Source organism: Ischnura elegans, chromosome 7 (assembly GCF_921293095.1).
Source record: "Ischnura elegans chromosome 7, ioIscEleg1.1, whole genome shotgun sequence".
NCBI lineage: Eukaryota > Metazoa > Arthropoda > Insecta > Odonata > Coenagrionidae > Ischnura > Ischnura elegans.
The window spans coordinates 79,008,758-79,026,265 of record NC_060252.1 but is presented as its reverse complement, the minus strand read 5'-3'; the positions used below and the strand labels follow the sequence as shown (position 1 = coordinate 79,026,265).

General features: G+C 39.8%; 1 protein-coding gene and 1 long non-coding RNA gene across 2 annotated transcripts; both read left to right on the top strand.

The window, feature by feature from the left end:
- Positions 1 to 3,828: 3,828 nt before the first annotated feature.
- LOC124163014 lies at positions 3,829 to 4,254 on the top strand. Its single transcript, XM_046539797.1, has one exon. The coding sequence runs from the start codon at positions 3,829 to 3,831 to the stop codon at positions 4,252 to 4,254; it is 426 nt and encodes a 141-aa protein (XP_046395753.1).
- A 3,590-nt stretch (positions 4,255 to 7,844) lies between these two features.
- Positions 7,845 to 8,536, top strand: LOC124162897. The gene is made up of 3 exons (XR_006865701.1): positions 7,845 to 8,093; positions 8,220 to 8,286; positions 8,396 to 8,536. It is a non-coding gene; the product is annotated as an uncharacterized LOC124162897 (long non-coding RNA).
- Positions 8,537 to 17,508: the final 8,972 nt, after the last annotated feature.

The window sequence follows — 17,508 nt, the reverse complement described above, 5'->3', positions numbered from 1 at the left end:
CTGCATGATAAGTGTTATGGCCATTTATGAAAAATGGGTCGAAACCGAATGTATTTTAAAATATGTACATATGAACATATAAGTTGAGCCAGGACCGCCTAGAAATATTCTTTAGTGTTATTAGATCCATGTTTGGTTCCAATAATAACCCGAGTTGCCGTCAGTTTGCAAGTGCATTTAAAAAGAATTTAGTGCACAAGGAACTGATGGAAAACAAAAATGGAAATTGTGTGCCAATAGATCACGTTCCTATTCTAACATGCTCTGTGGTCAAAAACATCAACATTTCCTCAGTCAGGAGCATAATGGTGGAGGAACAAATTGATGTCATGGGAGAGCATAATTATGCAGGAGTTCCTGGGTTCGTTCACGCGGGAATTGGAAGAGTAGGGAGGGCACCCAGGCCCAGCAGCAGCAGCAGCAGTGCTTTTCAGTATTAAAAACCCCTACATGTACAATTTACATAGACCCAAAGATCCCAGATCGCAAGATTTATTCGACGAAGATCAAGAAACCACCATTGAGGCTACATTGCAAACTTTATCAGAGGTGGAACCCGCGGAACTTACCATGGAGGCCCAACTGCAGCAAATGACGGAGCAACTTACCACGCTTACCCAAGCGATTGCTGCCCTACAGAACCCGGTCGCATCACAGCAACAGCCCACCACGTGGGAATCTCTACGACCGCCTCCACCACCTCAACATTTAGATCTTCCTGCGGAAGAAGAGGTATTAAAACTATTTGCAACCTTGAAAACTAACGCTAATTCCATTATATTTAAACCAAGGGATCAACATGAGGTAGCCTTCCTCCTCGGACTAGCAGCTGACTGGGAGACCCACGCAGAAACAACTAAAAGGCTCCTTTACAACAGGGGCCGGATTCTTCTCGCAGTGGCCACGATGGGGTGGCCAGACACCCTGAGAATGCTGCCATCCATCCCCACCGACCTGCTAAGAATCCCAGAAGGGTTCCAGCCGTCCCAACAGCTGCCGCAACAGGGCCCCTGGAAAGGCGGACCACCACGACAACAGCGTCAACCTCAGCAGCCCTTTCGGGGACAGCCCCGGCGTGGCCGGGGCCGCAGGGGATCCAACAACTACTAATGCACCCATCCTGCCACAACTGGCAACAGATGTAGCCGATCCTGACGAGGCCCTTCTCCGCTGGACCAGTTCTGGCTAGCCCGATGACACGGAATCGCTGCCTGGGACTGAATTTGTCGAAGAGTTCGTCGACATTAAATATGCCGAACACGTGGGGAGTGAAAAAAAGTGGGCGACGATAATTTAGTGTTCTTTGAGCTGAAGTGCAGGGAGGAAAGAGGTGAAGTGATACCTATCTTTCACAAACAAATTATAGTGTAGAGAAATGGAAGAATCACCGCTGCTGTTGCTGATAAATCTTTATCCAGCCTCGGATCTGTGGGTACGGTGACAAGTGCTGAAGAAGTTCAGCACACTATAAATTGTCTGCAGCCAAGGTGTGTAAGGGTAGTGTCTTATCATCATCATATCCGAGCATAAACTTAGAGAAAGTGTTTGTTGATAATTTTGATAGGATGAGACACAGTGAATGTTCTTTTATTGTAGAGGTTGGAAATAGGTGCCAGCATTCCCAGCTAGCACGCCCGTGGACGTTTATATAAACGTCCGGAGCAAAATATGAGCAACTGTTTATCCTAATATGTTGTCCCGAGATTGCCAGAAACATGATAGCAACAGGTGAGGTAGATTTGCTCTGTAGAAATGGCTGCCACGTATGGCGTACTTTGTGCGCGTATTTGAGAGTATCTGCGAGTAAATAACTAACCACTTAGTGCCTTAAATGATTCAAATTAATATACTGAACGCTTGCAACGGCCAAATACTCATTATGAGGAGGATTTTGTGAATGCATTCATAGAAATATCTACCGCCTTCTAAAAGGCAATTCGAGTTTTATGAAGAATACCCTGGATTACGTAATCAACGGAGTAAATTTGATTCACATTCGAACAATAAATGAAATCGGGATAAATGAATGGTATAAATGCATTAATTTCCTTTCGTTTATGGTTTCGTCTGCTGGTTATTCTGAGCTAGCGCCAGGGCACTCTGGGTAGAAGGAACCTAAGCTGACACGCCGCCATCATATACGCCATGTCACTTTGCTGTCCTCTGCCTTTGTGCTCAGTCGTCATCGTGGTGCTTATCGTTTTTCGGGTGGTCTTGGAGCGTTATCGTTCACTGAATTTATAATCAGTTCTTTAAAGAACTTCCATTAATCTCCATCGCGCAAACATCCTCATATATTTCATAATCTAATTATTTTCATTAATCTAATTTCACGTGTTTTTCATCTTGCATTTCATATCGCCATCCATTTCCATCTGCATTTATCATTCCCATCCGTCACATTTCATCCATAATTTCATTTACATTTTCATCGGCGTGGATTGCCGTGTGTGACTTTCAATTGCATATTTTCGTGAGTGACTTTTACTCTCGCGAATTCGCGTTTTCATTTGAAAGTGTTCGGTGACGCTTGAAGAGCTTTCTACCGCGTGGTTTCGCCGGGAGACATATAAGGTAAGTGTAATTAATTATATCCTTCCTGTGGATTATTTGTCACTCCCTGCTTAACACTGCTGATCTGGCTCGCATGGTATCCTGGTTTCAAGTTAAGAATTTCCATCGTTACGTCAGTTCCAGGTCATTGCTTGGAGTTGCTTATTGTAATTCTTGAGCAAATTTCGCCGTAATGCCTAAGGGTGGTAGTTATATGCCTTATGACTTCATTTGCGGTAGGCAGAGAATTAGGCGTTTACGGATGAAAGCACACACCGCAAGAGACAGTAGTGGGTCGGATAGTGGTGGTGAAGCTCCGGAAATGGTTCCCCCGGCATCCGTTGATGACGTGTGCCCCGGAGGTAGCTGGGATTGTTGGCGATTTGGAGGGAGGAAATGGTTCTGAACGATCCGAAGGTGCAGGCATGCAGCGAGGGTCTGGGGAGTGATGAGGAGTCGGAATACTCGGCCGACAGTATTGATACTGACGATTCCAGTGCCAGTTTCTATCTCGAAGACTTCCGCAGTGCCCTCGCAGAGTGGGCAGCAGATGGCGTGGCAATGACTAAGGTGAGTGATTTGCTGCATTTACTTAGGAAATCTCCCAGCTTGAGAGCCCTGCCGGCCGATGTGAGGACCTTGCTGAGGACTCCCAAATCGATTTCTTCAAAAGTGATAGGAAGTGGCACTTACTACCATCTCGGCATTAAGAAGTCAACTTGCTCAACATTTACCCCTGTATCGGTGATTGTAACTCGTTACAGTTGCAATGCAACATCGATGGTCTCCCACTATCAAAAAGCTCGGGGAGCCAAGTGTGGCCCATATTACATGCCTTGAGGAGTTCCCTGCCATTTCACCTTTTGTTGTGGGACTCTATCATGGTTATGAGAAACCCCAGTCATGCAACGAGTTTCTGTGCGACTATGTGGAGGAAATGATTTCTCTGAAAAATGATGGGATTGAGCATACAGGAACAGTAATTAACGTGAACGTTTCCTGCTATGTTTGTGATGCCCCTGCTCGGGCCTTTGTGGCGCAGATAAAATCGCACACTGGATACTCAAGCTGTGGCAAATGTTGTGCTCACGGAGAGTATTTAAAAAATAAAGTGGTCTTCAATGAGGTTAATGCCCAACGTAGGAGTGATGCCAGCTTTTCCCAGGGGGATGATGAGGCCCATCACATAGGAGTGTCTCCCCTCCTTAGGATCCCTGGAATTAGGATGGTGAAGATTTTCCATTTGAGTATATGCACCTCATTTGTTTAGGGGTGATGAGGAAGATGATGGTGTCATGGACAAGTGGTGTCCATAGCGTGCGGCTTCCATCCAGAAGCATTGCCCTTCTCAACCAGAAGATTTTGGGAGTCCAAAAGTGTGTGCCCACTGATTTTTCAAGGAAGCCCAGGGCAATAAGTGAGTTGCTAAGGTGGAAAGCCACCGAATTCAGAATGTTCCTGTTATATACTGGTCCATTTCTGATGAAGGATGTTTTAGCCCCAGCTGTGTACAACCATTTCCTCTCCTTGCATTATGCAATCCGTATCCTGGCAACTGAAGCTTACATGGAGAATTCAAGTTATGCGGGCAAATTACTTCATTATGTGGTTTCACACTATGGGCAGCTCTACGGCTTGGAAAATGTGACTTACAATGTGCATGGTTTACAGCATGTTGTGGATGACTGTAGGGTGCATTGACCACTTGACCAATTCAGTGCATTCAAATTTGAGAATGAACTGCAACGCATCAAAAAACTTGTTAGGAATCCAAACGGAGTTCTACCTCAAATAGTTAAGCGGCTACAAGAGAAATCATTCCTCCAGCCAAATGATTTACTTGGTGATAAGTGTAAGTTTGGCAAAAAGAAGGACTGTCACAACCTACCTTTAGGTTTGGAGGGACCCAGCTATCATTATGTAGATTGGAAGGGGTCGAGGATAGCAATAGCTCCACCAGACAATTGTGTTGTCATGAGTGATAGCACTGCAGTTGTTGTAACTGTCATTGCCAAGAGAAATGGCAAAATTTCCTAAGTGGGTGAAATTTTCAGCAAAATTAATTATGCCTACACTTCACCTGCTCCTTTAGGAAATGTTGGTATTTTTGTTGGCAGTGGTTTAGGGGGCTCAGTATCATTTTTACTTGCTGACGTTCGAGCGAAAATGATGATGCTTCCATTATATCCTCTTCCTCATTGTGAGCAATTCTATCTCGCTGAATTGCTCTCATAGTGTATGCTTATTATTGTATGGTATGTTGGCTAATGACGTTATTATGAACATTAGTTCCAGTATACAATAGTGTTTCTTTGAATATAATATTTTAGTAATTGATTTTTTCACTCTTTCAGGATGCCCTGGCAAGTGGTGGGATTTCTCCCACATGGAGGATATAGTGGGTTAACTGTTCAGGCAGTTCCCTCGTCTTGGGTGAAGCTCATCCAAGACAAAATAGTTTGTCACTACCCCAGGGACAGCTATAATTGGGCAGCTGTCTCTCGGGCTTTTAAGATTGCATCTCCACCTAGTGATGGGTGGGATGTAATTGATGTAAAATTATGTACACATCCACTTGGTGAGTTAGTAAAATAATATTTGTTATTTAGTTTAAGGGGGGAATAACAATTTATGCAGGCAAAATAAATGTACCTTAAACTATTTCCTTGCCAATTATTATTTCATTTTTTATTTTTTTTTACTGAGTTACATTCAATTTAATCCGTTTGACTAACAATAATGTCCTTCATCATGTGTATGTGATACTATAGGGAACTGTTGTCTGTCTCGCTCTAGTATAAATAACTCACCACAGTATATTTTTGACATTGTGTATTTGCAACTCCTTCCTTTCATCAATTATAGTGACATAATAAAAATTCTTCTCCCAGAAACTCTTGAAGAAGCCATTGCCATTGAGCGGAAAATGGCCGAGTGTGATGACACTGATTTGGAGACATTCTTCAAAGCGGAGATGCAAAATTTTGGAAAAAGGAGAAGAACTCCAAAGAATTGGAGTTCTCCTTTTTCCAAATAATTGGAGATATCCAAATGAGAGCTCGTCTGAGGTAGACGATGAAGAGCATAATATCCTACCCAAACCACCGTCACCTGGTAAGCATTAGCATTTTTCGTGAAATTCTCTTGCTCTGGCTAGTAGACACGTACATGTAATATACAAACAGAGGTGGCTTCAAAAGGTGTTCAATGTGTCCGTGTGCAATGTGATAAGGGAGTCCAAGTATCAGGGTCTGGGCTCCCTCGTCACACTGATTTGCCAAATAAGCAGATCATGGGTATGCCATGCTATTTAATTACTTGGAAGTTGTGAGCTCACAATAGCTTCCACAGAAGTACCTAATTGCTATCATTTTCAATCCATAGACTTCCTTGCTTCCATGAAAAATGAGGTTTTGGAGGAGGTGAGGGATGTAAAAAGAAAGATTGCCAGGCACATTCTCGAGGACAGTGATGCCATGACGGAGGTAAAGAACAAGCTTGGTGACCTAGAAAGTCGCGTCGTTGGACTGCCAGGCATACGGTCCATTGGGAGTGAATTTGAGGACATGCATTCATTCCCTATTAATGATGTGGGTGACCTCTTAAATGTAGAGGAAACACTTGGGGAGAATGTAAAATATAGGGAGTATTTGGTAGGTATTCCAATTAAATTGTAAACATTTTTGTATTTTTAGTATTTGAGTAGCAATTTCATCATAACATAAGCATTTCTGTGGCTCTAATGATACCATGGATGAACTCTCTCTAATGAGACCATATTCTTAATTTCCTCGTTTTCATACTATTTTTCAGACTTGTTTCTTGAAGGACAGGTCGTCTAAAATGATATTTAAATGTACGCATCACAACCAGATGAGCGCTGGGTTGAATAAAACGGTGAGTGACATGTCCCTCAATCCTGATGTCCAATGAGCTAGCAGTCAACTTCTGCATGAAAGGCAGATCAGAAAATAAGATGGCGTTTGAGGTCCATTTCAGCGCCATCATAAATGTGATATTTGGTAAGTGTATTACAATTATATTCCTTTTAAGTGTGTATGTCGTAGTTATATTCTCCTAATCAATTGGTGAAGTTGAATATATATTTGTGTAATCGTGAATTAATCGTATCATGGACACACTTTTGTAAAGGGTTTGATAATTTATTATGTTTAAACTATGCCATTTCAATTGAAAAATCTACCTTACTAAGTTATTCATTAGTTACTTCACTTATGCTTAGTAAGTAGAAAACCCTATAAGTAAACATATTTCCAAATATTCACCACATTGTTTTAAAACTACTTTGCAGAGTTTGAAGGCCAAAAATGTGCCTGGAGCACTGTTTGACCTTAAATGCGTAAAGAGGAGCATTGGAGAGTGGTTTCGGGTTTCAAAATATAGGACTGATGAAGGGAAAAGCAAAAGGAATGTGTGCGATGAAAAACAAGCCATAGAGAATGAAGACCAGTCCCGAATCCCAGGCATGGAGCGAGAGTTTCTATAATATTAAGTTTCTATAATATTAAGTTTCTATAATATTAAGTTTCTATAATATTAAGTTAGAACGGTAAACGTAAAGTAAACGACCGAAAATGGAGCAGAGAAGATAAACAACACTCAGAAAAATCTTTCCTTATACATGTAATTGTTCCTAAATCCGTATAATACCATATCGTTTCCCATTTTGTTACGTCTAGCGTTAAATCTCGACTATAGTTGCCATCACTTAACAATTTCACCGATACGGACAAAGAGTGATTTTATTATATTTTCAGGGAAACAAAGAAAAGAGCGGCTCGAGTACGCGACAGCCAAATAAATGTTTTGGTAAATTATATGATTGACCATCGTGATTTTGCGTGTGGACGCTTCCAAGGGCCACAAGGAAAGGCGACGGCCGAGAGGCAGTGGTGCGAGCTGGCCGAACTTGTTGGGGGGCATGGACCCCAAAAAAGTGTGGACCAGTGGAAAAAAGGTGAAGATTAAGTTATTAACTACTTTTCTGCCGAATCTCCGACTTTTCTTCCAGTAGCATTTTAAGATCTTGAGCAGTTTTCGTTTCTATCAAGGTAGTATGTCATTGTATATTACATAGCTTATTATAAATTTTGTACGATCCTTGTAGGTCTGGAAGGATTTGAAGAGGAAAACTCGGGCGAAGAACGCCCAAATGAATGCGGAACGTGTAAGGACTGGTAATGCTTCGGTAAGTAATAGAAATAACGTTATGGAAAATGGTTTCATGTTTGGAATGAGATAATACTTGATAAGTTGAGCTTTTACTCTATAGGCGGTCCCAGATAGTGAACTCTCCGAGATCGAGAAAAAAATATTAGGGGTAATAGGGCATTTTACATCCATTCCTCTATTTGATGGTATTGAAAGAGTTGAGTCTGTGAGTATTTGATGCATTGGTTATGACACTAAATGATTGTCAATGATGCTATTTGGCCATTTCATTTTGATTCTATCACTGATTACTCTAGGATGAATGTGAAAACCCAGGAGAAATGGAGTTGGAGGAAGGGATATTTGAGGTAACGAGTATTGCCATGTTGATTTGACATTCTGTGAATGGCTGGTGGAGAGCTATAACTGTTGAAAATACAATTTTTGAGTGGTAAAGTATGATACTCTTTGATGAGCCTGCTTAATACTTACAGGTTGTTGTCGGGGAGAGTTCCATGGTCACTCTAGATGAGAGTGTCGACATTTGCTCAACCAACGCTGGTGTGTTCCTTTATATCAAATATCATTTGCTTTTTCAAGGTTCTGTGCTTTTATGTGAACATCCAGTGTTATATTAATTTTTCATGGACCACTCACTCTTACTCAACAGGGACTGCTGGAGAAAGAAGTGTTGCAGCCCAAAGTAAGTCATAGCAGTATTTTCTCTTCACAATTGGTTTTCAAGAAGTATCAACATAGTGTTTAGAGAATTGCCGCATTAATTTCACTCCCAACTGTCATCTTCTGTGTTTACAATGGGGAATTCCCCATTATAAACAATAATGTATCTAACATTTGTTTTTTACTTGGAACAGAGTTGAGATCACATTTAAAGTAGTGCTATGTATCGTTCTACATGCAAATTTAACTCAATTTTGCCTTTGAAGATGCTCGTGGATTTCCAGCCTTAAAGAGAGTCTGGTACACATCTTGCCTTTCTGTCTGTTTGGTATGGGTATGGTTAAGCTGCAAGTGTTGTTCTATTTTATCTAGCGCTTAGTTAGAGGCTGTAATTGCTATTATTTTGTTTCTAAGCCACGAAATGTAGACTGCTATTCACTTCATATTCAATCTATTTGCATTAACTAGAAAGCTGCCAACCCAAGCGGCCTTCTCTCCGTAAGGAGTTGAATATTGTAAATGACAAGGTGGAGGCATATGAATTGTGGAGGCTTAATCCATCCACGTTCTTCCGCTTTAGGACATTTTCCGTGGCTTCGCTCACGAATGTAACAACCTCCTTCGACGCACGGAAATAATTGACGAAAATATAATCTTCGTATTCAAAAAGATTGTTGGCATCCCTCAATCTCCGTCTTTCTAGAGTTAATCGGCGTCTCTCAGCAATATGTATCACTAATGCCCGCTGAATCCGCCTCCGTTCCCGTAAAAGGTTCATTTTAAAGTCTTAATTTCCTACCGCCTGACATATGACAGCCTCTTGGACAGTTCATAATATTACGGCCTTTGGGTCTTACGTACCGCCCACTTTATGACCTCGAGGTCAGATGGGAATCGCTCGAGGCGGTAGTTATGACCGATTTCTACTTATGACCCGACGATACGATAATGGGAATAGCCCTGCAGGTCTCCCTGCGGCTACAACTTGCTCAGACAATGACATATTGCCCCTTCCAGCTTCTCGCACAGTAAGGAGATACTTGGTTACTTGGAGATACAAAGTTTCACGCTATTCACCGGGAAAAGCTCAGACTCTTCAAGGAGATACTTGTCCTTGATAGACTCCAAGTGTGGCTTTGATGCAAATTTTTTTTACATTATTAAAAATGAGGCTGCAGGATGTCAACCCCTTCGAGAGGAATGGCATCCGCAAATCCCTCGAATTATATCCATTGCACTGTTTTCGTGGAAGTTTATTCGGAAATTATTTGCGAAATCTCTTTCGTTCTTATCTTTCAGATGGTATTTTACTTCCTTAAATCTCAAATTATTCCTTTGGTGAGTAGGCAAGAACCCAGTCAACACAGTATTCGTAATGAGGTCTTATATGAACTCATACGTTGGACTCCTTTAAGATTCCACATTAAGAGACATGAAAGGGCCTTTAAGACCTCACACTTCATGAGGTCACATGAATGATGTCTTTAAGACCGCATACTTCATAAAGTCTTGAAGACCTCACACTTCATGTGGTCTTCAAGATCACACACACATGAGGCCTGAAAAATCAAGTCATGTATATGTTAATGAATTATAATTTCAATCGTAATTATATATTTCTGCGTGTATAATATTTTTTCTTCCTTCAATTAACTCTTTATATTAAGAGATGGGTTCGTAAACTTCTCCCTCCGATTATATTAAATAAGCTGACACTTCCACTTTCCGCTAGGTCCGCCATTGTGTTGCCGTGTTATTCTACTGCCTTGAGCTCAGACGTCTAGTTTATGATTAATATCGTGTGTACTCCATGGCCTAGTTCTTGCTCGTGTTTTTCCTTGTGTCTACGAACGTGAATCAGGATTCCATCGGATCTGAGATCGGCACGAACCTTGTGGACATCATGATGTGTTACGTGCACGGAGTGGAAGGTAAGTTTCAATGATTTTATGTGTCCGATTCTTTTTCCACTTGTTAATGAGAAAACTCATTAATATTTCTATTTTCCAAGCTGGTTAAGTTCGTGCTTATCATTGATTATCGGTAAATATATCCATGTACAATTTTTAGGTGGAACACGTTATGTAACGTGCCTTTGTTGTTGTTCATGTTTCATTTCATTCATTCATCGTATCCTTATAGATTTGCTGTTATCGCATTTTAAATTATCTCCGCTAATATACACTATCTCGATCATATCTAGTACGTGTTCAAGCAATGTTTTTATTATCTCGGGTTCACAAAACAGTTTTCCCTAAGATCATTGAAGTTTATATACTTCTCAGTTCTCAAAATCATGACGTAAACAAACAAAAGTGCTAACCGATTTATAATTTGCTTGATTTCACTTCGTAATGTAACTTATGGAACGATAAAGCATGGAAATAACGTTCACCATGTATTTAAGTTAACTTCTAAGAGCATTCTAATGCAATAGGAATGTAATTAAGTGTAAGAGTTAATCAAAAGTAGTTCACTAATTCGGTTACTCCTAAAATTAACCAAGTTAAAACGGTCATCTTCGGTGCTAAAACCGGCCCTGGGAGTATTTAGGGACTGCTAATGAGATAAATAGTCTTTATCTGGTTTATTTGATGTTATCATGTTATCAATTATAACTCTCAACAAACTAAGTTCAATGTTTTTTTGCAGCCTCTCTTATGAAATGGAACCCGACATCAGCAAGTAGTGTCGCCTTGAAGAGAGTGGAGAGGCAGTGGCTGTATCAAGCGGAGACCGCGTAAAGTATGCAGAGAAGAAGAATTCAAAAACTCGTGATGTTTGTTTATTGACTTAATATTATGAAGAATAAATTTATAAATATCATGAAGTTGTCTATTCCATTTTGTTTTTCTGCCGTACTTCCACCTATGGTTCTCATTAAATGTATTATTTTGCTTTATTTTAATTGGATACGTCGGGTACTTATGTCATCGGAGAATTTTCTTAAATAAAGGTGCGTAAAGTATTTTGAAATCTTAATTAATGGGCTGGTAGGGGCCCCGGCTTTTTTGTAGGCTATTTCAAAGCCATCTATCGGAATTATTACGAAGTGGGTAATTTTTCTGGTTCTCTAGGTAGTTCCATTATCACACACGTCGAGGCGCCACATTTGCGCCTATATCATATTGGAACTGTTATAGGAGTCCTATAAGACCTCTTGACTGAGCTCCTTCAGAGTCGTGTGAGACCGCGAAAAGAATTCCTATACGAGTGCATATGACCTCACGGAGACATCATTATGAGGCCATTTGGGACTCTTTTGTAGGAGTCCTACAAATTCGTCAGACTTCTTTATGACCTCATGCATGAGTCATACGTGTTTACTGGGAATCGTTATATAATAGCCTTTAACGGTATAAATAGTACTTCCGGAAATTATTCACCCTGTGAACGCTTAAAATGTGCTTATTCTACACCCTCACTTCAAACACCAAAACTTCCCTAGGATAAAATCATTTTTTTTAGATTTGCTGTGCCCTGCCTTATTATTATCATTTGATCGAGACTCAGGAGAGTAAAAAAATTAACATACGTCACTTCATAACAAGTATTTCACTTAGGCCTTGGTAAGAAGCCGTTTGCGTTTCTGATATTATATTTGTAACTCCTGTTTGAAAGCAAGGAAAACATCTATATTCTTATAAGGCCGCGGAAACATGCCGATGGGCTCAGAGGCAATGGTGCGTACGTTGCTTCTATGACAACTTATGTTGACGTTTACCACAAGATAGCTATAAATGTTTCCTTAAAAATACCTTTCCTCACTACATAAGGTTTTAACTGCTGACAATCATTCGTTATGGCTGTAACTGATTTTAATACAAAGGTATGGAAGCAGACGAAGCTGAAATCCAATACCTTCTATTTGATTAATACGTATGAGAACGTCTTCAAGGCATGTTTCGCTATAAGATGTTAAGTGCATATGAACTTGTTAGCTAGTAACCACTGTCGATGTGTTTATCTTCATTTTTGCCATAAATTAGTTCATAAATACTGAAGTATCGTAAACAGATACGTAGGGAACTAGCCCTTCGGGATAGGTGGCGCCCCACCGACATCCACAGGAAACGGCTTCATTAAATGACCATGCCTGGATGGAGAGTTTCCAGACCTCATATTCTAAGACCGTGGGCCACAGAGTGAACTAGTGTCGCAAAATACGGCGGTTAAACCAACCTGCCATGAGTTTAATGAGTGTCCGTGACGCTTGTGTAAATCGCCTGCCAATATTGTCCATCGTTCTTCATTTAATGCCATTCAAGGCTTTAATAGATACCGGGTGTTCAGTTTCTCTTTGTGATGAATATTTCTTTGCTATTCTGAAATGCTCCCGGAGAAAGATAACTCGAAAGAATGTTGGCATCGAATTGGTTCCTGTAACGGGCCAGCCATTCTATATTTAGAGTACCTTTTCTCTCTTCAAGAGTACCTTTGGTGAATACCAGACTGAGAAATGTGTTCTATGTTCCTTGTCTATTCAATAATTACTCTTTTTACATGCCACTATACCGTCCAATGAGAGATGCAAATGAAAACTCAAGGGACATCGATTTCTTTGCCTCCTCTTCAACCACCTTCAAAAGATATGTGAGAAGCAATGTTTCTTGACTGTTTTTCCTCATTTTATGCAATGTAATATCTATATTCTTATATAAAATTTGTCTTATTCAATTGTTACTATTACCATGATATTTTTATCTGAAGTGTTTCCTTTATACCCTTGATGTCTTTTTCTTCTTTTTACTTTGAATACTTGTAATCAATGTACAACAATATAAAGGGTGTTCTACGAACCCGTTAAATAAATATATTATTATTAATATTGAGCACAAAATCCTGGGTGGTTTCGAAAAAGATAGGACATGGGAAAAAAATATGCAGTATTTATAAGACAAGGGACTTCTTAGTGGGAGGAAACACAAAAAATAGATATCTGCTTGCACTAAAATTTAGCTTATTCCTTACTATCAAGAGGGATATTTTAATAGTTGAATTTTTAAAGCAAAGATATTATTTTTAAAACGAAGGTATTTAAAAAAACCATTCCAATATGAAGCAAGTTTTAAAAGGTGAGTAAAAGCCCTAAAGACGCACAGTTGAGGAGGTGGCCGAGTGATATTTTAAGAGCGAGTTATTTTTATTCGTACCTTAAAATGTTTAGCTCCTTTATATAATTATGTATTAAGACATGCTACGTGAATATGAAACCTTAATGACATTGTTCTGTTTAGGTTCCAAGCATATTTTATTGCATTGCAATTTCTTGTTTTTTTTTTCTTTTTTTTGTACTTTAAAACATGGTATTTATTTATCAAAAAGAAAGGTATGACTAGAACCTGACTGTGTTTTAACAAAAAAAATCTTCGGCCTGCAGGTAAATTTTTAACATGAGTGTGAAAAATAAATATGCATAAACGAACATTTTAAACCAGTGTGTTAAGTGAAAGAAGAACAAAAAAATTTGTACTGACAAACAATTATACTTTTGTATATTTGTAAAATGTAACATGGTAAGGTAAATAAAATAATACTTAATACAACGGACACTGACCGATTCCTAGCCACATGTCTAGTGCATGGCCATTGTATCTGCATTACAAATACCTGTGGTCCAACAGGTAGATTCAGTCAGCCGCATACCTCCAATATCTATGTGGGGTGATCATGCACCGTGCTAAGTGATACTTCTTAGATGGCAAGACACCAGCTGAGTACAGAGACAACAAAGGGGACTATTTGGATCACTACAATTATACCTCTATCTGGGTTCATTACTTGTAACTAATAGCAAATAAAGGCTTATGTTAACCCCTTTCCAGCCTTGTCTATCCAACGTCACACCATGCTCTCTCAACAGCAGCTGTTTAAGATGTGGTCTTCGGGAGATAGAGCTCCCCTGATGTGGAAGTGATGGCAATGACAAGCTACTCAACCACCACTCACTCATAATTCCTTATCATGTGAAAAACATAAACATATCAATCGCCAGTTTTAAAATTGCTGGCAGGAATGGTAGTGTTGAATACTCTTTAGTTGGACAGCCGGTCCTTGAGTTTAGGTGGGCGAACCCTGAAGTGGTTCATTTGTGTGCAGTGTTTTTGAAGATGGCATATGTATGTTTAATGTGCTCATATACAAAATCCTGTTTTCACTGGAAGTACTTCCAGTACACACGTTTTGTTTAAAGTATACTGACTGAACTAACAGAAATGTATTGGGGATCTTTCCCACCCCATTAGTCGCCTCTTACGACAAGCAGGGATGCTGCAGGAGTATTCTGTTCCCCTCCTGCAGGGACATCAAGATGATACTTAATATATGTAATAGTTTTTCAATGAATTTGAAAATGAATCAAGACTTTTCATGTGTAAAATGATTCACTTACTCTCCCAACAAAACAATAAAAATGAGATGAAATGAATGAAGAGATAAATAATGAACATGAAATTCAGCACTATCTTCCTTACATCATTACTTGCCAAGAAAGCCAATAACTATAGCGTAGCACACACTACAGACGTCAATAAAATCATATGAAGATGCCAAGCAACTTTCAGTGTAAAATAATTATGTAGTTAAGTAATCCTGGAACACTTTCAAGCACCTACATGTATCTCATGAAACCATAAAAATGTTGCTGAAGGGTGATATCTTCAGAAATAAAAAGCTCTTAGTGCAAAAAACATATCCCATACCCAAGAAGAGCATAAAAAAGTCACCAACTGAATAAATGTTAATGCTCTTACATCACCAAGAATGGAATATTTACAAAGTAGTTATGACAATGTACAACACTTGATTAAATAGGATTAGTGGCAAAACCCAGCAGACATCGCCCAGCCGGTATATTTTTCTTAACCCCACTACATGCGCAAAAATGAATGATCTACATTCAGCCTGAAGATGGATCAGGCTCTCTTAGTTACATGCCATAATCGATTATTTCCATAAACATCCTTTTGCCCTGCTTCGCATTTACATTTTTCCACTTCCACCACTCCTCCATTTCTTTATCATTTCCTCTGCCATTTACAGGTTCTTTATCTTTCTAATGTCACCATCACCTATTGACTTCTCAGCCTCTTCGACTAATCCAGTTTTAATATTGTCCCACTCTTCCTCTACAGTGTCTGTATTTTCAATTTTCTTGATGCTATTTGCCACCCGTTCCTGATACTCTCCCCTAATAGTCCCCGTCAAATTTTCAAAATTCTAATTTCCTGCTTTTCTAATTTTCATTAGTCTTTTGATGCTTACATTGCATTTAATAAGCACTTGGTTGTGCTCTGAATCCACATCCACAGCGGGGTAGCTGCTCAAGTTTTTCAAACTATTCCTAAACCTGTCTTACCTATTTGATATCTCACCGTATCCCCTGGACTCCTCTACCTATACCTTTGCCCTTTATGACTATTGAACCATGTATGTGCATACAGGTAGAACACATGCATATGTAGTGGGAGTTCTGGATCATTGGGAGGCTAATGAAGGTGTTGGTTTATAATTTTATAGTAAAAATGATAATGAGTAGTCTCTACAGGGTAGAGATATAAGCATACAACAATGTTAAGTCCTTGCCTGTCAAACCAAAGGCCATGGATTTGAGTCTCATCAGGGTGGATAGCCCCTATCCTGAGCATGGATATTAGTGTATGTTTAATAGTTACCTTGCTACAAAATGCTGATGTTAGTTATGAGGGTGCAGTTTTAAGTAGCATGGCAAAAAGGAAACAGATGGAAAGAGAGTAAGGAATTGATCATACAGTGGGGGAGGGGTGGTAGCAGCTGTAATGAAGGTACATATTACTATTGAAGTAAATAAAAGATCGCAGCACTTTTCCACAAATTTTTTTTACTGCATACAACATGTTTCGGTTCACAGAGCCATCATCTGGCACAAGACCTATCATCACAAGACCTTATTGTACCAGATGATAGGTCTTGTGCCAGATGATGGCTCTGTGAGCCGAAACGCGTTGCATGCAGTAAAAAAATTTGTGGAAAAGTGCTTCGATCTTTTATTTATTTAAATACGTCAAACTTCACCAATTGAAGCCTGAATCTGTTGAACTTATTCGGAGTACATATTACTGTTTGCTAGTTAGAGTGGCAGTGACAAAAAGTCTTGAACAGAAAATCTGAGCATAAAGGAAGGTGACTATGGAGTGGGAGATAGGTGAGGCAAAGTAGATAGGGGGAGATTCATTTATGGATGACATGAAGGAGTTAAAGACAGCAGAAATCCTGTGGCCAAAGTATGGAAATTTCATCAATACTCCTAACACAAGGCAGAGACCCTCGTGGGAGATGAACTTCAGACAGGAATTTTCTTCTCAAAGAGACCAAGCTAAAGATTCCCATGTGAGGGACCACACCAGCTTCCCATGGCACAATCTTTGCATTTTCAGTACAGAAAGGTCATTGAAGGAGAATGCAACAAGGATGAGGATGAAGAGTGACAGATCTAGGAGGAAGTGGCAGAGGCAGAGGAGACCTTTATCATGGGAATGGATGAATGAAAGGGTGTTACATCTATGCTAGCCAATATGAGGGGTGTTTCGAGAAAGTGGGTACATTTTGGAAAGTTACATGTGCCTCAAATACGTGAGGGAAGGGATTGGACAAAAGGCTAAAGATCATGGTCAACAAAGGTGTAGAATCTATCAGTGACCGAGTCCAGAATGAGTATATTGGGCAGCCAGTCTCTCCAGGTTTATGTATATTGTGGAGGATGTAGAAATGGGGGTGGGGGCATTCGGTAGGGAAAAGGTGACCATTTCAGCATTCGTCGGACCAATTGATGGGCCCACATCTTGGAGGAAGGATGCCAGTCAGTCAGTGGATATACAAATAAGTATTAAGGTCCAGTGGGATAAATGTATACGACAATCAATCACTCAGCTGTCATGGTCTCTGAAATGTAGTTATTTGTGTCCAAAGACCTTATCTAAAATGAGTTATCATTGGCCGAGCTATGGAGAAGTCTTTTAAGAAGCTGAAAATTCAGCTCAGAAATCTGGCAGCTCCAGAATATCATCTTCATACATGCAGTTCTAACATATACAGTGAAAATAAAAATCATAATTACCTCCAATG